General features: G+C 43.5%; 2 protein-coding genes across 2 annotated transcripts in view; both read right to left on the bottom strand.

Annotated features, from left to right (window-relative positions):
- Positions 1 to 7,148, bottom strand: part of NCF2 (neutrophil cytosolic factor 2) — a 45,809-nt gene extending 38,661 nt beyond the window's left edge. Inside the window, exons 1-2 of the mRNA XM_075832159.1 lie at positions 6,897 to 7,148; positions 436 to 518 (exon numbers count right to left, since the gene is read on the bottom strand). Coding sequence (XP_075688274.1) covers positions 436 to 518; positions 6,897 to 7,070 — 257 coding nt within the window. The 5' untranslated portion in view covers positions 7,071 to 7,148. The remainder of the gene's footprint in view (positions 1 to 435; positions 519 to 6,896) is intronic.
- Positions 7,149 to 14,828: 7,680 nt separating this feature from the next.
- ARPC5 (actin related protein 2/3 complex subunit 5) lies at positions 14,829 to 23,296 on the bottom strand. Its single transcript, XM_075833113.1, has 4 exons — positions 23,046 to 23,296; positions 20,291 to 20,363; positions 18,788 to 18,964; positions 14,829 to 16,798 (listed from the first exon to the last, which is right to left on the bottom strand). Exons 1-4 carry the CDS (start codon positions 23,183 to 23,185, stop codon positions 16,736 to 16,738), a joined length of 453 nt encoding a protein of 150 aa, XP_075689228.1. The 5' UTR covers positions 23,186 to 23,296; the 3' UTR covers positions 14,829 to 16,735.
- Positions 23,297 to 23,768: the final 472 nt, after the last annotated feature.

Below are 23,768 nucleotides of genomic sequence, written 5' to 3'. Positions count from 1 at the left end.
AGGCTTTTAACACAGTCTTCAATGCAGATGTCAACCGAGCCTAAAGCAGACATTTGACTAACACACTCTATAAGTCAGATGATGTTAAAACTAGGATATTTGTATTATAACTTTATGATCTTTTTTTGCCGTTTTCTATAATTTGTCAGTTTCGATTTACTTTCTATAGTGCAAATTAATCTGGAAATGGTCAACCAGCTGCTGTTGACGGATCTTTTTCTTATTTTGTGTCTCTGTTTAGTTATAATGGCCTTAGGATCACGTTAGCCATAATATGATCCATCATAAGCAAAAATAATAACAATAGAAAATATATTAGAAAGATGGTAGATTGTTAATGTACTGGCTACAGAGCCAATTTTAGCAAAAGATGGAGCTCAATTTTCTTGTTAAAAAAATGACCTGTGTAATATAAAAGTTACGGTATTCTCTTACTTGCCCTTCTTGAAGAGGACTGAGCCACGTTGAAAATAGCCCACAGCCAAGTGATTGTCTTTTTCTATGGTGTTTGTAAAGGCCTGCAAGACAGCAATGCATGTAAAAGATCAGTATACATGAGACAATATATTGATGATACTAATTGTTATTGTATAGGTAACTAGAAATACTAGTTAAAACGATTATGCCACAAAACACATTTATCACCTGTCCACAGATGTGAACAAAGTCTAAAGCAGGCAATTAACTAACATGCTCTGGTCCAGTTCCGCATTACACAGACAACCCATTGAATTGATGGGCAATGTGAAGTACTTAATCTCCCCTGTGGAGGAGCTGCAGGGGAATTAAACTCTTATTACTGCCAGGTTTCCCCACTGGGGGTCCCAGCAGGAGAACACTTTGTGATCAGCTTATAATCAAGGGACCCTTGTGACAAGTAGGGATTGCCCAAAGTGGGAACACCTTTAAGTCACATGGCTGCTTTGACTGGGAATTCAACATGTGTTCCAATAAAGTTTATTTTTATTTTTTTAGGCAAGTCAGCCATTTCTTTGATCAGAACAAATATTAATAGTCCATTTACTGCAAAAATAAAATTATCTTGGCCACTGAATTGTGCTGTAGGCAGTACTGAATTTATATCTTACAAGCCTGTAGGCACGGAACGTCCGGCGCTTTATCTGCCCATCAAGTATGACCATAAATCATGTTTGGCTTTAAAATGTTTGTATAATCTTACATATTAAAAGCAGAACATTGCTGTGCGCCTCTCACAACATCTAGCATCGTCTGCAGCCTTCCCCTTGTCCCACCCTGGGCATCTTCCCCCCCCACAGCCCCAGCACTGTGATCAATTAATTAACAAAAAATAAAAAATACATACAATTAGTATATTTATGTGTAAATTTTCCCTTTAACAAACACCCTTCCACTCACTGGTGCCTATAGGCACAGGTCTACTGTGCCTATATGTAAATCCGGACCTGGCCGTAGAAATTTTAATTTTTATCCAGCATAAATATTTCTTCCACAATTCTTGTACATCGGTCTGTTTGTATTACTTAAAGAAAAGATCACAGCTCTGAAATGAGAATGCACTTCGCTTTATACTTAAAATAGATGCAAAATTCATAGATAATACTGCGTTAACCTGCAATAATTTTAATTGGTATAAAAGTTAATACAGGATTCAGTAAGAGGTACTCAGGGGCGGACATACCGCATGTGCAGCCGGTGCAGCTGCACAAGGGCCCCGCGTGGGAAGGGGGCCCGTTCCTCTGCTGGCCGACTCAGTTCTCAGCTGCGCGATGCTGAGGACTGAGACAGAGGCCCGTGGACCACTGGCGTAGCTATAGGGGTCGCAGCGGTCGCAATTGCGACCGGGCCCCGAAGCCAGGGGGGCCCACGGCCCCCCGCACCACATCAATAAAAAGTTACTATAGTAACTCGGGCCGCGGGCCCCTGTTACTATAGTAACATACTTTACTTACCTTCCTGGTTCCGGATCGCAGCGGAGGTCCTGACGTCAGGCGCTGTGCGCAGCACATGACGTCACAGCGCTATGCGCCGCGCACAGCATCGAGACGACAGAACTCCCGCCGCGGCCGAAGAGGAAGGTAAGATAGCCCTGACTGGCGGGGTCCGACTCCTGGGACCCGCCAATCAGCTGTTTTGAAGGGGCCGCAGCACTCGTACGAGAGCTGCTCCCCTTCATTCCTGTCACTTCATTCCGGTCACACTGTGAATCGGTTTCGGCGATTCACAGTGTGGGCGAGTAGTGAAATGAAGGGGAAGCAGCTCTCGTACGAGTGCTGCGGCCCCTTCAAAACAGCTGATTTGCGGGTCCCGGGCGACACATCAGCTATTGATGGCCTATCCTGAGGATAGGCCATCAATGTTTAGGGACTGCACAACCCCTAAGCCTACGATGTAGCAGGCTTAGGGGGCCCATGAGACAGGATCACAGATTGTGTGATGCTGTCTGCTGGGCCCTGTATCTAAGCCAATCACATGGTAGGCTTAGATACATGGCCCATGCGTGATCCTGTCTGCTGGGCCCTGTATCTAAGCCTACCACACTGTAGGTTTAGATACAGGGCCCCAGCACACAGTAATCTTATACTGTATAAGATTACTGTCTGCTGGACCCTGTATCTAAGCCTACCTTGTGGTAGGCTTAGATACAGGGTCCCACAGACAGTATCACACATGGGCCCTGTATCTAAGCCTTAGGGTATGTGCACAGACACTAATTACGTCCGTAAGTGACGGATGTATTTCGGCCGCAAGTACCGGACCGAACACAGTGCAGGGAGCCGGGCTCCTAGCATCATACTTATGTACGACGCTAGGAGTCCCTGCCTCGCTGTGGGACAACTGTCCTGTACTGTAATCATGTTTTCAGTACCGGACAGTTGTCCGGCAGCGAGGCAGGGACTCCTAGCGTCGTACATAACTATGATGCTAGGAGCCCGGCTCCCTGCAGTGTGTTCGGTCCGGTACTTGCGGCCGAAATACGTCCGTCAATTCCGGACGTAATTAGTGTGTGTGCACATACCCTAACACATGTGTTACTAATCATTTTTTGTGTGTTTTCTTACAGGTTCGGTCGTTGGACTACGGCGGATTCCAGGACTACTTCGATGACAGCTTTTTTTTTTATTAATAAAATGGTTAATGAGGGTTGTGTTTTTTTTTTTTATTTCAATAAAATATTTTTTCTATGTCTTTGTGGTTTTTTTTAAACTATATTACTACCGCCTTAGTAATGGCCGCCGGCTGATTGACAGCATCCATTGCTAAGGCAGGGCTTAGTGTTAGCCGGTGCAGAGGCTAACACTAACCCCCTTTATTACCCCGGTACCCACCGCCACCAGGGGTGCTGGGAAGAGCCGGGTACGATCCAGTACCTGACCATCTGTAGTGATGGTCGGCCACTGGGGTGGCCGCAGGCTGGTATTATCAGGAGGGGAAAGGCCAGATACAGTGGCCCTTCCTACCCTGGTGATGCTAGGCTGCTGCTGCTTTATTGTATCTGGCTGGTTATGAAAATGGGGGGGACGCCACGTCATTTAAAAAATAATTGGAAAGAACGATGTCGGGTCCCCCCCAATTTTCATAACCAGCCAGATACAACACAGCAGCAGCAGGCAGCATTACAAGGGTGGGAAGGGCCACTGTTTTTGGCCTTCCCCAGCCTAATACTACCAGCCTGCGGCCACCCCGGTGCCTGCCCGTCACTACAGCTGGTCGGGTACTGGTTTGTACCCGGCTCTTCCCAGTACCCCTGGTGGCGGTGGGTACCGGGGTAATAATGGGGGTTAGTGTAGACTCTGCACCGGCTAACATTAAGCCTCGCCTTAGTAATGGAGGTTGTCAATCAGCCAGCGGCCATTACTAAGGCGGTGATAATAAAGTTTAAAAAGATACAAGCACATAGAAATTTTTTTTATTGAAATAAAAACACAACCCTCATTAACCATTTTATTGAGAATAAAAAAAACGCCGTCATTGAAGTCCTCGTATCCGAAGTCCAACAACCGAACCTGTAAAAAAAACACAAACACACAAAAATAATCAGTAACACATAAAGAAGCAAAATTATTATTCTTACCTTTCCTGGGTCCAGCGCTGGAGCCGCAATGTCAGCGAGCTGGGCCCTGTATCTAATCCTATCATGTGTGATACAGTCTGCTGAGCTGTGTATCTAATCCAATCATGTATGATACTGTGCTGGGCCCTATATCTAATCCGATCATGTGTGATACTGTCTGCTGAGCCACTGTATCTAATCCTATCATGTGTGATACTGTCTGCTGAGCCACTGTATCTAATCCTATAATGTGTGGTACTGTCTGCTGAGCCACTGTATCTAATCCTATCATGTGTGATACTGTCTGCTGAGCCACTGTATCTAATCCTATCATGTGTGGTACTGTCTGCTGAGCCACTGTATCTAATCCTATCATGTGTGGTACTGTCTGCTGAGCCACTGTATCTAATCCTATCATGTGTGATACTGTCTGCTGGGCCACTGTATCTAATCCTATCATGTGTGATACTGTCTGCTGAGCTGTGTATCTAATCCTATCATGTGTGATACTGCCTTCTGAGCCACTGTATCTAATCCTATCATGTGTGATACTGTCTGCTCAGCCACTGTATCTAATCCTATCCATAGTTTATAGGGTCGTAGTGCTATAGATATGCTATGCTGTCTCCTATACACACACTTTTTTTTGGGGCGGACACATATGTATTGGGGCTATTTCCCGGACATTTTAAGCCCTGAGGGTATGTTCACACGGCAGCGTCTGTTACGGCTGAAATTACTGTGCTGTTTTCAGGAGAAAACAGCACCGTAATTTCAGCCGTAATGGCATGTGCAGGCGTCTTTTGCTGCGTCCACTACGGAAGTAATTGAAGCTGGTTTTCCATGGAGTCCATGGAAAACGGCTCCATTTACATCTGAAGAAGTGACAGGCAGTTTTTTACGCGCCGCCTTTCGACAGCGGCGCGTAAAAAAAAATGACCATCGGCACAGAACATCGTAAGACCCATTCAAATGAATGGGCAGATGTTTTCCGACGCTTTTGAGCCGCATTTTCGGATGTAATTCAATGCTAAAACGCCCAAATTACGTCCGTAAATAGTGTGTGTGTGAACCCAGCCTTAGTGACGCCCCGGCTGCTAGTGCTGCATTGTTGGGTCACTTAGGAGACCCAGCGATGCAGCTGAAAGCGGACCGTCGGCCATGAGAAGTTTGCGGGGTGGGGGGGGGGGGGCCCTGGCACATTATCTGCACAGGGGCCTTTTGCAGTCTGTGTCCGCCACTGGAGGTACTACTGTATCGGCAAATATATATCACGGGTTTTAATATATTTTTTGTATCAATTCATTACAGGTTTCAAGATCTCTGCTTGTTGACATTCAATAGAACCCTTAATTGTTTGCTTCCAATCTAAAAAAAAATCTGTCCTGATCATGTGATGGACACAGGTGCACGACTCGTCACAAGATAAAGCTCTGATAACTGTCCTGCACCTTCAACAAACCAATCACCTGTGTGTCCATCACATGACCAGGAAAGGTTTTTATTGGAAGTAAACAATGAAAGATATCATCGAATGACCGCAAACAGAGATCTTGAAAACCATGTGGAATTTATACGGAAAGTATATTAGAAAAACGTATACATTTTAATTATTATTTGCCGAGATCGGAATAACCCTTTAACGCTGTATTTGTACTTGGATGCCAACTAGAACACAATATCTAATTGTTATGTTACAAATAAACTAAATCCTTTTTTATGTCATATTTTTGGACCTGGAAAGATAATATATAATTTAATAATATCAGATAAGTTTGAGAAGCAGTGATCTAGCTTGGATGTCCCTGGCAATATCTAGACCTGGGCCCTTCAGTAAACCACCAATGACTTCTCATGCCACTGTATGCAATGGCAGCTAGCTGTACAGAATCTATATACTGATAGCTTTTTATACTGCTTTCAATTATAAACATACGTATAAAAAATATGTTTGCAACTTATCAAATAGATTTGACTGCAGGAGTTTTCTGACCATAGACATTTATGGAGTACCATATCATACCTCATAAATGTCTGATAGGTGGCGCTCCCAATCAGGGCTAAATGGGAGTCCCATGACCCCTGTTCCGTAAATTCAATGTGGTCGGCAGAGGCCAAGAAAGGGGGGAGAAGAAGCAGAGCGCATGCACGCACACTTATCTCTTCGTTACAGTCTATGAGAGTTATGGTGGTCCCAATTAAATGTATACGGTCAGAATATCCTCTTTGAGTGACACTCCACCTTTGGAGACACTTTAAGGAAGCTACAGAAATGACAATTTCTTGAAATAAGATTATTATTGGAATAACTCCCCATCACAGATGCAGCTTGCCATAAATAAAATGCAAGGCTACACAGACTTTCAAAAGAAATTGCCTAATATATTCTTTATAAGGCTCCCAAAGTTGGACTTCACGTAGACCTCATTCACATGAACGTATTTTACGTCCGTGTGCTGTCCGTTTAAATAATGGTCAGCACACTGACCCATGCAATTCAATGGGGCTGCTCACACATGCGTGTTTTTTCACTGAGCGTGTGTCCGTTGCGTGAAACTCACTGCATGTACTATTCTGGTCCGTTTTTGTGGACCACGTAGCCCATTGAAGTCTATGGGTGCGTGAAAAACACGGACAGCACGTGGACGACATCCATGTGCTGTCCGTATTTCAGACATCAGTTGCTAAAGAAATGCAGAGGGAAAAAAAAACGGAAATGCTTGCATAGGAGAAACACGGAAAAACTGATGCCACACGGAAAGCACACTGATGCCACACGGACGCAAATCGGACACGTTTGTGTGAATGAGGTTTTGGAAAGATAAAAATGATGACATTGCTTTTAACTAGAGATATGTTTTACCTGTTCTGCCCCATGTAAATCCCCTGATACCAGATGGCAGCAGCCGATATTAAAGCAGATCTTGGATCGAGGGTCTGTGATGGAGGTGAAAAATTTCAGGGAATTATTCCAGTCCCCTTTGTCCGCAGCAGCCACCCCCTCGCTCCAAAGGCGCATAATCTCAACCAGGGCCATCACTGTGCACTAGGATGTTATCCTTCCTTCACTGATCCCTTCAAAGTTATTCTGCCTCTGCTGCCAAGTCATAAAACAAGTAACTGCACCCTTGCAGCACCCGCACTGTTCATATGTCTTGGTGACACAAGAGGAAGCAGCATGACACTACACAATTGTCAGCAAGAGATTCTGAAACTGAAGATTTATACAATACGTGACAACTTCCCCTATTTCATGACCTTCCTCTATCACCACCGTGCAGACGGGAAGGGAACAAGCGTTCACGGCCCTTATACCCAGCGTAATGTAAAACCTGAGATATATATATTACTCACCTGGTCATCTATTACTCACAGTGCACATATGCTTTCTGATATGAAAATGAGCTCTCCATGTACCAAGGTGACCTTGTGCTGGAATTGTGCAACCAATCTGACAAGGTAAAGCTGCAGTTTAAAGCATTGAGGAAAAAGAGCAGCAGTCTGATGAAACAGAAGGTGGATTTCAGACTACCTCAGACTACCACTAGACACTGCAGCTTAGCTGGAGCCACTGACCTCCGCTGTGACATACAGGAGCAGAGCTAAACATTCAGGAGTATTCAGGGACATGTACGCTGCTTTCACCTGCTAACTGAATAAGCTAATATGTGAATTTTTGTATTGTCAGTTATGTTAGGATTTAGAACTATATTTGTCATTGTCATAGTTTTATCGGCACCCATATTCTTACTAGTATGAATATATGCATTGTGCGATTTGTTCTGTCCGGACCGTGTGTATTTCCTTCTTGAAAATAGATTGTCTGTGATATCATTTTTAATGATACATAATAAAATTGAATTATTTTTATAACAAAATTGTGGATAGTAAATGACTCCCTTTTTTATTGTAAAATGTGGAATATATATTGGAGTTTCTATTCGTTACTATAAGAGGTGATATGAACATGAGTATAAAGAGCCTGGACCCAATATTGAATCATTGTCCGGTGAGATTTGTTTATGAATAAGCTCAGAGTGTAGTGTGTGATAATCCCTGTATATCACATTGTTCTCAGCAAAACAGCATCTCCGTGGACCTTCCCAGCTTTAGTAATTGGCTCTAAGAGTCCAGTGTCCACGCAGCGTCTACCAGGAAATTTTCGAGCATTTCATGCTTCCCTCTGCTACAAGCTTTATGGAGATGCTGATTTCATTTTCCAGCAGGACTTGGCACCTGCCCAGACTGCCAAAAGTACCAATACCTGGATTACTAACCACAGTATCACTGTGCTTGATTGGCCGGCAAACTCGCCTGACCTAAACCCCATAGAGAATCTATAAGGTATTGTCAAGAGGAAGATGAGGGACACCAGACCCAACAATGCAGATAAGCCAAAGGCCGCTATCAAAGCAACCTGGGCTTCCATAACACCTCCGCAGTGCCACAGGCTGATCGCCTCCATGCCACGCCGCATTCATGCAGTAATTCATACATAAGGAGCCCCGGCCAAGTATTGAGTGCATATACTGTACATACTTTTCAGTAGGACAACATTTCGGTATTAAAAATCATTTTTTGAAATTCGGCTTAGAAAATTAGAATACTATATGAGACACTAAATTTGGGGTTTTCATTAACTGTTACCATAATCTTCAACATTAAAATAAAAAAATGCTGGAAGTAGATCACTCTGTGTGTAATGACTCTATATAATATGAGTTTCACTTTTTGAGTTGAATTACTGAAATAAATTAACTTTTTGATGATATTCTAATTCATTGAGAAGGACTAGTATATGTACTGAGTTTTGTTCTGGCGCTGTATATATGTACTGAGCTTTGTTCTGGCACCGTATCTGTGCATTAGCCGGGAGATTTGTTGCAGCTTGCTGCTCATGCCGCATGGTCCTCCACCCTTCTCACAGTGCACAGCCTAACTTAATGGGCTGAGCACACTTAGGATATTGAATGTGCGCATATAGGTCTATACGTAATGGGCGAGTTTAATATAAGGAGTGTGGGTAGGTAGGTATGTAGGCTTATGTAATTGTATACATAGTGTGGAAATCCAGTTAAACATTCTGGACAGGAATTTCTTTATTTAGAGTCCACTTTAATATAGGGTGTATTTGGAATATTGTAATTGTTTTATTTGATTATTAGAATCATTTTGTATGGCGCGATACACCGTAAAACACTGCAACCCCATACATACGGAGGCTGACGGAACACGTCACAATTGTATTTCTGCTGGATTTGTACAGAATACTCCATATGCTCCCACCCTCTCCCATTTGCAACCTTAGCCCTAAGAGGACACTTCTAGGGTTGAGTTAATTATATATTGACAGAGAACGCCTATAAATAATTAATTCACTAATGGGATAACTGGTAAGAGGGGGAACCACTATAGAGACAGATCTGAACATACAGCAGGTTTCAAATGTAGATATTTTTAGTTCAGTCAGTTGCAAAAATATTATTTCCTGGCTTTAAGTAACTTAATAAATTATGGACTATTAATACACTTCATAAAAGTTCAGTTAGGAGTCACCTGCTATGTCCACAAATACGTTTGGAGCCTGAGGAATTGAAGGGGTGCCCTACAACTTTGCAGCCTCCTTTTCTGATGGCAGCTAGTGCAGCATAGTGATGTCAGGCAGATATTAACATATACAGATCCTGCTTCTGTTCATTTAGTCTTCCACTTCTTGGTCTCCAAGAAAATAAAAATTGGGGGATAAATGGCTGTTAGTAACACTAACCAAAACTACATTTTTAGTCAAAGGTGGAGTCGGGCTACATGGCGACTTTGGCCGCACCACAGGTTGAAAGGCCAAAGATCGCTGGATGGCACTACCTGTATCGCAGGTAATGAAAGTAAATTTGGTGCAACTGCGACACCACAATCACAAGCAGTCCAGTGGGTTTGGATTCCTTGCGACTGTGGTGTCGCGGTAACCAGCAAAGCGACCACATTCACTTTCATTACCTGCGATGCAGGCATAACACAGTGTTCTCTGGCCGTGTGACCTGTGTCGTGGCCAAAGTCGCCGTGTAGCCCTACTCTTTAATTTTTCGATATCATACGGACAAAGCTATTTCACTATGTGGTATGTAACCAAAAAAGGAGAACATAGCCCACTTTATTTCAAAGATCAGTTCAGTAGCAACAAAGCCCAGAATGTGCAAATATTTCCTTCCCTTTCCATTAAGTGCAAGACGTTATGGAGAAATATTCCATTGCATTATGAGCATGTATCATGATGGTCACTATATTGTTGCTTAATAATGTAACTAAAGGGTATTCGTTATCAGTCATGAGAGATATAGACTACCTAGAAATATAATTTCGGAAATATATGCCAGACATTATATTGTAGATTCACTAGAGGGGTCATCTCATCACAGCTGAGCCACTTTCATTGGCTCTTCAGTGTTTGCTGCAGGGGAATTGTAATATTACATGGGGGCCATTAATATGATAGCAATTCATGTAAAATATGCACAATTTTAGTCCTCCAAGGCAGCTTTCCATTCTGGCTCATAGGGGGAGTCCAAGTGGATGATTATCCCCCCTCTCTATGATGTCCATGCGGCCCATAGGGAATATGGGCAGGGGTTATCTTTAAGAGACAACCCCTTAAAGAGGCTGTTACCACATTATAAGTGCCCTATCTCCTACATAATGTGATCGGTGCTGTAATGTAGATTACAGCTGTGTTTTTTATTTAGAAAAACGATCTATTTTCACCAAGTTATGACCTATTTTAGCTTTATGCTAATTACTTTCTTAATGGACAACTGGGCGTGTTTTTACTATATGACCAAGTGAGCGTTGTGGAGAGAAGTGTATGACGCTGACCAATCAGCATCATACCACTTCTCTCCAATCATGTATTCAGCACATAGTGATCCTGCGTTGTTCACTATGTGCTGTCACATACTCACACATTAACATTACTGAAGTGTCTGGACAGTGACTAGATATGGCTTCCAGCCAGGACGGGATGTCTATTCACAATCCCAACACTTCGGTAACGTTTCCGTGGTACTTACAGCACAGCAAGCGTAATCTCGCGAGATCACGCCATAAATGACAGGTTACAGCGAGATCACGCTTGCTGTGCTGTAAGTACTACACAAACATTACCGAAGTGTCGGGATTGTGAATAGACATCCCGTCCTGGCTGAAAGGAATGTCTATTCACCGTCAAGACACTTCAGTAACGTTAATGCGTGAGTATTAGGGTATGTTCACACGGCAACGTCAATTACGCCTGAAATTACGGAGCTGTTTTCAAGCGAAAACCGCTCCTGAATTTCAGACATAATTGCATATACTCGCGTTTTTCGCCGTCTTTTTCGGACGTAATTTGGAGCTGTTCTTCATTGGAGTCAATGAAAAACAGCTCCAATTACGTCCCAAGAAGTGACATGCACTTCTTTGAGGCAGGCGTCTTTTGACAGCGGCGCGTAATAAAAAAGCCTGTATGCACAGAACACCGTAAGACCCATTGAATTCAATGGGCAGATGTTTGCAGACGGTTTGGAGCAGTTTTTTCGGACGTAATTCGAGGCGTAAAACGCCCGAATTACGTCCGTAAATAGGGCGTGTGAACATACCCTAAGACAGCACATAGTGAATAACACAGGATCAATATGTGCTGAGTAAACGAATGGAGAGAAGTGTATGACGCTGATTGGTCACTGATTGGTCAGCGTCATACACTTCTCTCCACAACGCCCACTTGGTCAAAAGTAAAAACACGGCCAGTTGTCCATTAAGAAACTAATTAGCATAAAGCTATAATCACTCTTAACTTGCTGAAAATATATCGTTTTTCTAAATAAAAAGCACTGCTGTAATCTACATTACAGCGCCGATCACATTATGTTGGAGATAGGGCACTTACAATGTGGTGACAGAGCCTCTTTAAGGCTAGGTTCACACAACCTATTTTCAGGCGTAAACGAGGCGTATTATGCCTCGATTTACGGCTGAAAATACGGCTACAGTATGTCGGCAAACATTTGCCCATTCATTTGAATGGGTTTGCTGATGTACTGTGCAGACGACCAGTAATTTACGCGTCGTCGTTTGACAGCTGTCAAACGACGACGCGTAAAATGACTGCCTCGTCAAAGAAGTGCAGGACACTTATATACATTATATGCAGGACACTTCTTTGAAACGTAATTTGAGCCGTTTTTCATTGAAGTCAATGAAGAACAGCTCAAGATTACGGGCGTCAAAGACAACACGCAAAATGCGAGGAGCTTTTACGTCTGAAACGACGCAGCTTTTTTCTCCTGAAAACAGTCTGTCTTTTCAGACGTAAAAGCCAGTTCTCGTGTGCACATACCCTAAAGTGTAGCTAAACGTTTGACAAACTTCTGACATGTCCTAGTGACATGTCAGAAGTTTGGATTGGTGGGGGTCCGAGCACTGAGACCCCCCCCACCAATTGCTAGAACGAAACAGCTGAAGAGCTCGTGTGAGCGCTCAGCCGTTTCGGGTCTGTTCGGCTTTTTCCGGAAAGCCGATCTATCGGAGTACGGGCTCATAGACTTTCTATTGAGTCTGCACACCGGATACATTTATTTCCGGAAAAGCCAAACAGACACGAAGCGGCTGAGCGCTCACACGAGCTCTTCAGCTGCTTCGTTCTAGCGTTTGGTGGGGGTCTCAGTGCTCGTTCCCCCACCAATCAAAACTTCTGACATGTCAGAAGTTTGTAAAACATTTAGCTGCACTTTACTTTTTTGGAATGACTTTCTATGCCAGGCGCTCTGTACATTAACTTTTATTGCTTTCATAAAACTAAATATACCCCAGTCTTTTTTTATGCACCAATCTTTTTAATGCCATTTCATGTATGTTACTGTACATGGGGGAAAAAAAACTTAAAAAGGTCACACAAGAAATCACACTTATGAGTGGGATTTAGTCTTGATTTTCATTAAGCTAGTAATTAGCAAAATATTCTACAGTGGCATCCGTCACCCATAGGCTATTAAAGCATCCATCAAGAAAAGTTCACGACGTATACATTAAACAAATGCGACTTATGCATCCATCACAGACTCCATTTAATGTATACATCAGGAGCCGGGGTATATGCTAAACATATGGCAAAAACATGATGTGAATGGAGCATTAGCACCAGATTTTTTGGGGATAAATTTTACAGAGTTGTTTCTAGAGGGAAATATATCTCTGAGCTGATTTTCCTGTTATATTCAGCTTGAAAGCGAATTTACTAGCTCTTTATACATGCAGATGTACAGTTAGCGCACCATCCTGGCTGGCAGCCTATTGGTCACCTCCATGCTATTAGGCTGGGCTCACATATTGTGTTTGTTCCATTTTTTGAACATTTGGGGAGAAAACTGCATCTAAAAAACGCATGTTTTTTTGATTACTCATATCTTTAATAAAGTGTTTCATCTGTTAGCCTAGGACTAGTAAATTTAAAACCAGATAACAGATGAAGCATTTTGTAAAATGCAACATGTGAACCCAGCCTGAGAAGTGGACTGCGCAGCAACTTTTACATGGTGGGCTACATGTGACTGGCATCTTATAGAAGTCTGTGTGCAATATAATACTAAGCGGCCATCCCCCACCTGAATGGTAAGTGTGTAATTAGCTGTTAATGCATTCTCACACTGCAGCTAAAACCACGTTCATATGTAGTGGCCAATGGCCTTGTGAATTTACTGGTATTAGTACTTACTGTACTTTGGTATTGCCAGCAAAATTGTGCAGCCATTGGTCACCGCATGTGGTCGTGGTTTCATCCACATACGACTGCCGCAGCTTGAGAACGCACCATAAGGCCGGGTTCCCACGTAGCGTAAACGCTGCAGAATTTCCGCAATGGAGTTGTGTGCGGAAATTCCACCGCATTTACGGTAGCAGCAAAGTGGATGTGAGTTAGTAAATCTTTTAGCTAATTTTTTCTGCAGTGTAAACGTTAATAACTTCACCTGCAGTGCGGAATTTAATTCTGCAGCATGTCAATTTACGCTGCGTTTGTTGATTTTCCGTTGCAGATTTTCCCCATTGAAATCAACGGGGATGCAAAACCCGCAACAGAAACCCAAGCATTGCGACGTAATCGTGTTTACACCGCAAAACTCCCAATGCCGGAAGAAATAATAAAAAAAAAATCATACTTACCTAAAACGCCCTCCGGCCTCCTGGGATGACGTATCACATGTGCGCACTGCAGCCAATCACAGGCTGCAGCGTCACATGGGCTGAAACGTCGTCCAGGGAGGCCGGAGCGGACGTCAGAGGAGGGAGGGGGTAAGTATGTGAGCTTACATACGCAGCAAAACTTCCATTAAAAAAAAAACAAAAACGCACAATGTGGTGCAATTTTTATGACGGGAAATCCTGCGGGTTCCATGTCGGATACACTGCGTGGTTTTTACGCAGCGTATTCGTCCCATGGGAACCCGACCTATGCGTAAGTTTACATGAGTATTTTCTTGGGCATTTTTTTGCTGCAGTCGTGGTAATCATGGCAAAAGCACACTTCTTTTGTCAATACGTTGTGACGTTTCCCACTGAGTAGGTTTACGATGCAGAAATACAATGCAAGCCAGCCACGTGTGAGCGCACCCAAATAGTCCTCCGAGATAAGTGGCTGTGCAAACATTCAACCACCCACAGGAAGAGAGTCCATGTTGCTGTTCTGCAGATTTTTCTAATCTCTTGGTGAATGCAATATTCAAGGAGGAAAAAAGGAAAAAAAATAAAAAAAGAACCACAAACACAATAATTAATCTAAATCAATATTTAATTTGTAAAAAAAAAAACAAAAAAAAAAAACATAGCAAAGATTAATTACGTCAGTGCTTCAGGCCCTTCGATGCAAGTGTCAACATTAAGGGACCCTCTAGCAAATATTGGATTAAGGCTTCAAACCCTTGTTGGGTATGTGGCTGCAAGGTGCTTTCCAGTTTGGTAGCCATCTGCTAACCCATGAAATTACTGGGCAAGTCCCATCATATTGTCTGCACTGCAGAGTAAGTGGGATCTTTACCACCCAGATCGACTACATGGATCTAGGTACCCGCCTTTTAACCATGAGCCCGTCATAGTGAGGCAGAGACCATAAAGCCAACTCTGCCCTTGGGTACTTTCAGATTGTCAAAAAAACACCAACATCTGAGGTTTCTTTATTACAAAGCACAACTGTTTATATGAAATCCTTTACAACAGAAAGCTGCAGGTTTCTATAGCTTTTGGCACTCCAGTTGACCAACCATTTAGGCAATCACTGAGTATTACAAGTGCTGTCTGGTTGAATGAGTATTATGGTACATGCCATATGCTGGAATGACAAAGCCTAGCCCTTTAGTATATGGTACTGGTTACATTTAAAAAAACAGAAACAAAAGAAAAACAAAAACATACATCAGTACTATATAGAGCCGTCTTCCTGAAGTGAGACTTAAAGGCCGCTTCTCAAATCCAGCTTTTAGCGTCAGCTACCAGGTAAAGTTATAAGGTGATTTTGTCTGCGGGCACTGCCACAACAGACTTAAAATGCCATACCCTTTATATAAAATGTATATCATTATAACCAAATCTGGTATCACTGAAAGCTAGAATTTAAAAAAACACAGACCAAGGCCACCAATCGATTTCTTTAAAACGTTGGCATGGTTTACAGAAAGCTTGTAGGGACTCAATACTGATTGGCAATGTAAGTCATCTTCAGACCCCCATTTGAATTTGATCTAGGCTATAGCCATATCTAAAAATGGATGAAAAAGGAAATTTCTAAGCACTGTTGATTTAAAGAGCACCTCTCACCTACACATATGACCATTTAAAGGGCAGAAAAATCAATCAATGGTTGCAATGGGCAACTCCTCCACTTTTCCTTTGCACTAGTTTTGCTGTAAATCCCCCCATAGCCTCTAAAACAAATCATAATTAATATCAATAAACCCTAAGATTCACATGAACTTATTCTAATTCAGCCCACAAAATAACCAATATGAGCAGGTGATGGGCACTCTATGATGTGGTTTGCAGACACCACATTTGTCGGTTAAGGAAAGGAACCCGAGGAGCCACAGCAGTAGAGTGAATAATTTTTACTATATCATTTATCCCTTTATACATCTAGGACCTGAGGGCGTTAATAGTAACAAAATCCAGACCCTGCCAGAATGACAATGATTGAGCCTAGATCGGTCTCTGGACACTTCCATGATATAAAAGCCTTAGATTGCTAAAAACGCCACTCCTGAGAATCATCCTAATGGTGTGGAAGATGTGGCAGCAGCGGGAATGAAGGCAGAGGGGTCAGCTAGCTTCAAGATCCACGATGTGAGGATTAGCCCTGACAAAAAATGCGCAATACAATTCAACTTGGAGCAGACAACACTGCAACCTGTAGAAATGAGAAGGGAGATGACTATTCAACAGAGCCCAGCTCAAGGAGGGCAGGGTACGCTGATAATTTAACACTCATGTCAACAGAGCACTGCACTCACAGCACACTCACATTTTCTGCGTACTTCAAAACAGTATAAAAATGAAAGCTGAAGAAGAAAGGGGAGAACAGAAATTTGGGCAACAACAAAGTAATGGATGGTCGTCTACAGCAAAGGCTGCAGATCAGAGTTTTGGTCTTGGCACCAGTTCTTCCATCTATCACAACCAGCTGAACATTCAAACGGTCTTCCTGGCAGTAAGTACCCGGACTATAGAGCCCACTCCACCTACTGCCAAAGCCTGCAGAGGAGAAAAATAGATACATTCAGAGAGGCGCTACATAAACATTTCATAAATTAAAAATGATGCCTTGAAGTAGCGAACAAGGACAAGCCTGCAGATTATTACCAGAACGGTGGTGAAAAGAAGCATTTTTGATAATATTATATTTGGGAATTGCTATTCAGGAGTTGTGTGTAATAACAAACAGAACAGCAAAGCAACAAACAGCAGCTCTATGGCCCAGTTCACATTCTGATTCGCATTTGCACAATTTTTTTTATCCAAACTGGGACGTCAGCGGTTTTGTTTTGGATGTATCCACTGAAATTGGATATTAATGGTCACTTTTTGGACATCAGCTGCATCATTGAAATATTTGGAAATAGCCGGCTTCTGGTGGGAACTATACTTTGCCATGCTGTTAAAACTAGAATATATTGAAAACACAATCAATAAAAGAAACATTCAGGATAAGGCTTATATCAAGGTGGAGGCATTTGATTTCCTATACACACCAAAACCTGTTATCAGTAAATCCCCTAGATTTTATTACTGGCAAAGTGATATTAACTCTTTAGGTGCTTTTACACAACCAGATTTCCTGGCTGGTCAATGAGCGCCGATTGAGGCTACGGGACATTCATCGTCTCTCGTTAGCGCCATTTACACAGATCAATTGTCAGAATATATAGAGATTGTGATAAGATCCGTTCAGCTGAAAAACGAGCATTTGCTCATTTGGTCAGCTGATCGCTGCCCTGTTTACGTGGAAATGATCGTTCGTATAAACACTCGTTCACCCGATCATTGGCCTGTGTAAAAGGGCCTTTAAAGGGAATGGGTCAGTTTTGAGGCCTCAAAAACTAGTGACAGAGCAATATGGTGTGTATGGGGGGGGGAGGGGGACGACATACGTGTTGTGATGCACGTTTGATTCCCTCGATGCAAGTGCAACACTCTGCTGAGTGACCGCTCCAGCGGCCAATCAGGAGACTGTAAGCAGTCACTCAGAGAAGAGGGGTGTGGCTAGAGGCGTCAAGTGCGGGAGCACTTGCACATCAAGAAGAGATCGCGGCGCCGAGGTATTTAAACGTTGTGCGGCCGAGACAAAAGCTATGCTTACAGTGCCGCTGCCCTCCTCTATATTGAGGCCTAAAAACTGCTGACAGGTTCCCTTTAAACTGGCCATACACAAAAGAGTCGGCGGAACCAGACAATATTAACGGGATCAGCCGACAATCTAATGAGTGTGGAAGCCTGCCAACTGTGCCTATTGGCAAATAGAGTACTGAGATGGGGATGCGCCCAAACCTTTGTTCCTGTGCGAGCCAAGCATGTTTATGGTGGAGTGAAGAGCTATAGCTGTTGGCTGAACAAGAATGTAGCATAAATCTGCTTTGGAAATTCCTGGATTAATAAGGATCCCAGTGTGGTGCTTTTTTTTTTTCCCTTCCTAAAACCAGGAGTGGATATACAAAAGGAGGAAAAGCATAAAGGAAAGACTTCGGGTATGTTCACACAGGTCGGATATGCTGCTAATCTGATAGACTCTGCTGGGAATTCCAAAAGTCTGCACTATATCGCGTTTGAATTGGTGCAGATTTTCATCCGGATTTTCCGCCGCAGACTATCAGATGAGAAAAAAAAAAGACTATACTCTCCTGACTAGTCTCTGCGCTGCCAATCTCTTGGGATGACATTTTGTCCCATGTGACCATTGTGGCCTGTGAGGAACAGCATTAGTAGCAGGGAAAGACATGGAAGACTAGGGAAGAGAAGCGTGCAAAGAAGGACTGGCAAAAATTATAATTTTATGGAAATCCCACCCAGTTATACATTGCACTAATGGCAAAAGATTTTGATGTAACATAAGCCACGAATTAAAATGTAATTGATGTGCCCCCCCCCCATCTATGAATAGATATAGAACAAAAAAAAACCTGAAAAGCATTAATGCTCCTATTGCCACAAGCACATCTTACCACGTGGAGCTCAGTATGTGCTCACCTTCTCATGCCATTGCAGCAGGACGGCACTGCTGTTGTCAGACGGGCTCTCGAAGCCTTTGTAGATGTATTTCATTAACAGGTCCACACCGTTCTTATCCAGGGACTGAACCGCCTTCTCTATCTCATTGGCTTTAAAGGAAATCAGAACTTTCAGCACCAGACTCTCTGCTCGATCCTGTAACACGAACATGATTATTGCTGCGATTACAATATGACCTTAAATGAATATAAAATCCTAGAAATGAATGACCGAGGGGTCAGTCTGCACGGTCCTGAAGTAAAAAGTCTGGCAGGGGAAAACATCTCTATTATCCTGATCCATTCTGTCTCCAGTTGGGAGATGGATAGAGTTACGAGAGTGGTTAACTAGCGGGTGCAAACAGTCTCTCGAAATACCAATCATGGGCTGGAAACTTGGTCGCCAAGAGAGATCACATGACATTTCCCTGCACCCCTGGCTTTACGTAACCTGGGATTGAAGCCTTCTTCTTCTGGGCCTCGAGTGGCACTTCACGTGGCTATTTAGTAGCATTATTGCACTCTGTAATTTACCCGAGGCCCTGTTCACACAGAGTTTTTTGGCGCGGAAACCGCTCCGCAAAACTCGTCAAAAAACGCCAGAAAATGCCTCCCATTGATTTCAATGTGAGTTGGACGAGTTTTTTTACCGCGAGTAAAAAAAACACGTCGCGGTAAAAAGCGACATGACCCATCTTGAGGCGGTTTCCGCCTCCAAAACCCCATTTCAATCAGTCAGAAAGGGTAAAGAAAACACCTTGACGAGTGTTTTGACGAGTTTTTGTCAAACCACTGTGCAAAAAATGTCTGGAGCAGTTTTTGCAGGAGGAATTTTCCTCCTGCAAAAAACTCTGTGTGAACACAGCCTAAAAGGGTATCATATGGATGCCAGCGACCTAAAGAGCTGACTGCTCACTATTACCGTAAGGCCTGATTTACACGAGCGTGTGCGTTTTGCGTGCGCAAAAGGCACTTAACAGCTGCGTGTGTCATCAGAGTATGATGCGCGGCTGCGTGATTTTCACGCAGCCGCCATCATTATGACACTCCGTTTGGATGTTTGTAAACAGAAAAGCATGTGGTGCTTTTCTGTTTACATTCAGAGCTTGACAGCTGTTGCGCGAATCACGCAGTTCGCACGGAAGTGCTTCCGTGCGACCTGCGTGGTTTTCACGCACTCATTGGCTTCAATGGGTGCGTGATGCGTGAAAAACGGCGAAATATAGAACATGTCGTGAGTTTTATGCAGCGGACTCACGCTGCGCAAAACTCCCGGACTGTCTGCACGGCCCCATAGACTAATATAGGTGCGTACGACGCGCGTGAAAAGAACGCGCGTATATTACGCTCGTGTAAATGATGCCTAAAAGTAGCTGAAAATAAAGACCCTCCCACCAATGTGACATGATATATATATATATATATATATATATCTTTCAGGGAAGAACCTCAATAATTCTACTAGTGTTGCTTGTCACCTTACCTTAGCCGACTGATTCTGTGTGTTAATTGGTGGATTCTTCAGTGCAGCCTGCAGAGCACCCATCATGTTCCCTGTGCTTAGGGGTTAAGGGAATCATATAACAAGATAATACAATAGCAAAGAGCAAAAGAGGTTCTCTGGGAATTGATAGACAGGACAGATGAAATAACGGAGCGTTAAAGGGAACCTGTCAGTAGGTTTAGAGCCACTAAATAATCAACATGCCAAAAAAAAGTCCTGGTAAGGAGTGTGGCGCATTGGGCGCATGCAGACAATAACATTACATCTTGGCTTCATATGCACATGTGCCCGATGCCACTCCCAGTCTCGTCGAGTTGTAATTCACTTTACTAATTATTCGCTAAACATCCGTTTTAGAGGTAGGCAGGTTTGGAACATTAAACTCCGCTGCATTAGAGCACGCCGGTGGTGTAGTGGCTCCAAACCTACTGACAGGCTCCATTTAAATGCTCTAATATAGACCTTGTTACAATCTCCTGATCTCAAGCACCATGGTTGTATGGGTATAGGTGGAGATGAAATTTGTTTACTCATGTGTCTACCATGGATGAGAGATTTATACTGTGTACATATCCCTTGTCCATGAATAGGACATAAGAAAACAAACTATTCCTCGCCGCTCCCCAAGATCAATCCTCAAGACAAGTCTATATTAGGAAGTTAAAGTGCATTTCAATAAAAAAAAAATTCTGCCATATTAATATCCCCCTGGAGAATCCCTTCAGCGCGCTCACAGATGTAACAGACACTGCTAAACACCCTTTAATGGACGTCACCCTGAACTATGGCAGCTCGGCTCATATTCAGGTACCTATGGCTCAATATAATATAGCTGCAGTGATCATTACCACTAATGGCTATAATGTCCGTGGTTGTGATAAATTATCTATCTAAAACTCAGCAAGACATAGCAGACATCTGTAGGGGAGGATTAGGGAGCGGGGTTAAAGAGTAATTAAACATACAACAAACTTCTGACATGTCAGAAGTTTTGATTGGTGGGGGTCCAAGCACTGAGACCCCCACCAATCACTAAAACGAAGCCTCATATACTTTCTATTGAGCCGGTACACCGCTGCATCGATTTCCGGAAAAAGCCGAACAGAAACGAAGCGGCTCAGAAATCACACGAGCGCTTCTGATGCTTCGTTTTAGTGATTGGTGGGGCTCTCAGTGCTCGGACCCCCAACAATCAAAACTTCTGACACGTCACCATGACATGGCAGAAGCTTGTTGGACGTTTGGTTACCCTTTAAGGTTTGACAACCGTCTTGTCACTTGCGGCGTGTCAAGAAAAAAATCCAAGAGGGACTTGGATTGCTGCAGGGGATCCATCTAAACAAATTACAACCTGTGGTTAAACTGCAACTCCCAGCATGCCCTGGCAGCTGTCACGAAATGCTGGAAGTTGTAGTTCTGCTATAGATAGGGAATTTGGAGCTAAAAATATAGATGGAGTCCCCTTTTAATGTCCATGATTTATAGATTACATACTCAACTTATATAAAAGGAACGGGTCCACTCAAGACTGGTGTATTTTTTTTTAAAATCAGACAGTGAAAAGCGACACATGTATTTCCATCTTACCCGCGTCTTCGGTTCTTACTTCCTGCATTCCTAAGCAAGACACGGCTTGTCTCCCTCCTGCAGCAGCCTGACGCTGTGTACATACTGATAACACACAGCAAGAGGTGTACTAACCCAGGTGTGTATACAGCGCCAAACACTCCCGATGCAGCGTAAAGGTCACAACAATTGATCTGCACATGCCCTGGAAAACTTCCACTGATCACTGATACATTATAACCACGGCCCTTCAAAGGGGGTGATACATACAACTCAGGCAGATAAAATGTGCTAGTATGGTCAGATATTGATTGGTTCCGTCATCAATGATCTATCCCACCATATCTGTTGGTGGGCCAATCAAAAGAGGGATCAGGAGATTCCCCCGATCAGCAAGGTGGGGGGTGACGACACCGGCACACAAGACCTCACCTTGATCTGTATGGAGAGTGAATGCAGGGGGCACATTTTTATTACGACATTAGAAAGTTGCATAACTTTTTGTTATTTAGGCTTTTATTACCGGTGGATTTTTGGGGTGTAGCGTCAGACGTACATCACCCCACTCATTGCAAAACATCTATTATAAATGATCTGACATTGAAACAATTGCCATATTGTCTTAGCCGCCTCTTGAGGACTAGGGCTGCCTTTACCTTGCACAGGATATGAAGAAGCAGAAGTAGTGACACACGGGTTCCTCCTTACACAACCAACATAAAACCCATACATGTTCTGAGCTGGGGGACAATGATCAGAACACCCCCCTCTTATATGCTAATTATATATCTCATACAATCCCCCAGTACAAAAAAACATATATATTGCACAAATGCAGCAGAGCCGAATCAGTCATGTATGTGTTTTGCCCCTGCACAGGGCTTACCTGCAGTCCTGTGTAAGATCTGCAAATAAAATAACAGTTGAGTTGTGCTAAGTGACAAACTCAGCTCTACTACATCCGGCATGCAACTCAGCACTACTGCATCTGTAAATGTATGAATCACTGCTGTGTAATATATATACATATATATATATATATATATATATATATATATATATATATATATATAGCTTTACATTCTGCACTGAAACCATGGTAGTGTCTATGATGCAGGGCACACGTACACCCGCGCACACCTATACACAGGTATATCTAGAAGGATATCCCCGGATAGCGCCGTCCACCTCTCCCTCGTCCGGTCCTTGTTGTCCTTCTCCGGCCTCCTCCTCATCCACAAACTTGTTCTCATCGTACTCGTCCACATCTACCTTACGGAAGCGGGCGGACACCGTGTTCTTCGCCATCCTGTACCGGAGCGCCGGGTAGCAGCAGCAGGCAGGGAGCGGCCGTGCTCAGTGCGCAGGCGCAGCGGCTTCCGCTCTGACCGCCGGCTTCCTGTACTGAGTGACTGTGTGTAGTGCTGTAAGCGGCCGCACAGGGAGGAGGAGGAAGAGGCCGTCAGCGGGCAGGGCGCTAGTGACGTGACGCGCTATATCAACATCAACATTTGAATCCGAAATCAGATCACAGATTTTGTTGCGGAAAATCTGCAGCATAAAGGGCTTGTCCACACACAACGGAATTGCTGCAGAAAATTTCTGAAGCAATTCCGTTGAAAAACGCAGACATTCCACTGTGGCAAAAATGCAACATTTAGGCTATGTTCACACGGAGTATTTTGGGGGAGGAATATCTGCCTCAAAATTCCGTTTGGAACTTTGAGGCAGATTTTTCTCTCCCTGCACGCTGATTTTCGCAGCGATTTTCGCGCCGTTTTTCGCCCGCGGCCATTGAGCGCCGCAGGCATAAAACAGCGCGAAATACGCTTTCTCTGCCTCCCATTGAAGTCAATGGGAGGTCAGAGGCGGAAGCGCCCGAAGATAGGGC

This window comes from Rhinoderma darwinii, chromosome 7, assembly GCF_050947455.1.
Source record: "Rhinoderma darwinii isolate aRhiDar2 chromosome 7, aRhiDar2.hap1, whole genome shotgun sequence".
NCBI lineage: Eukaryota > Metazoa > Chordata > Amphibia > Anura > Rhinodermatidae > Rhinoderma > Rhinoderma darwinii.
The sequence above is the reverse complement of the archived record's forward strand: the minus strand, read 5'-3'. Positions and strand labels throughout refer to the sequence as shown.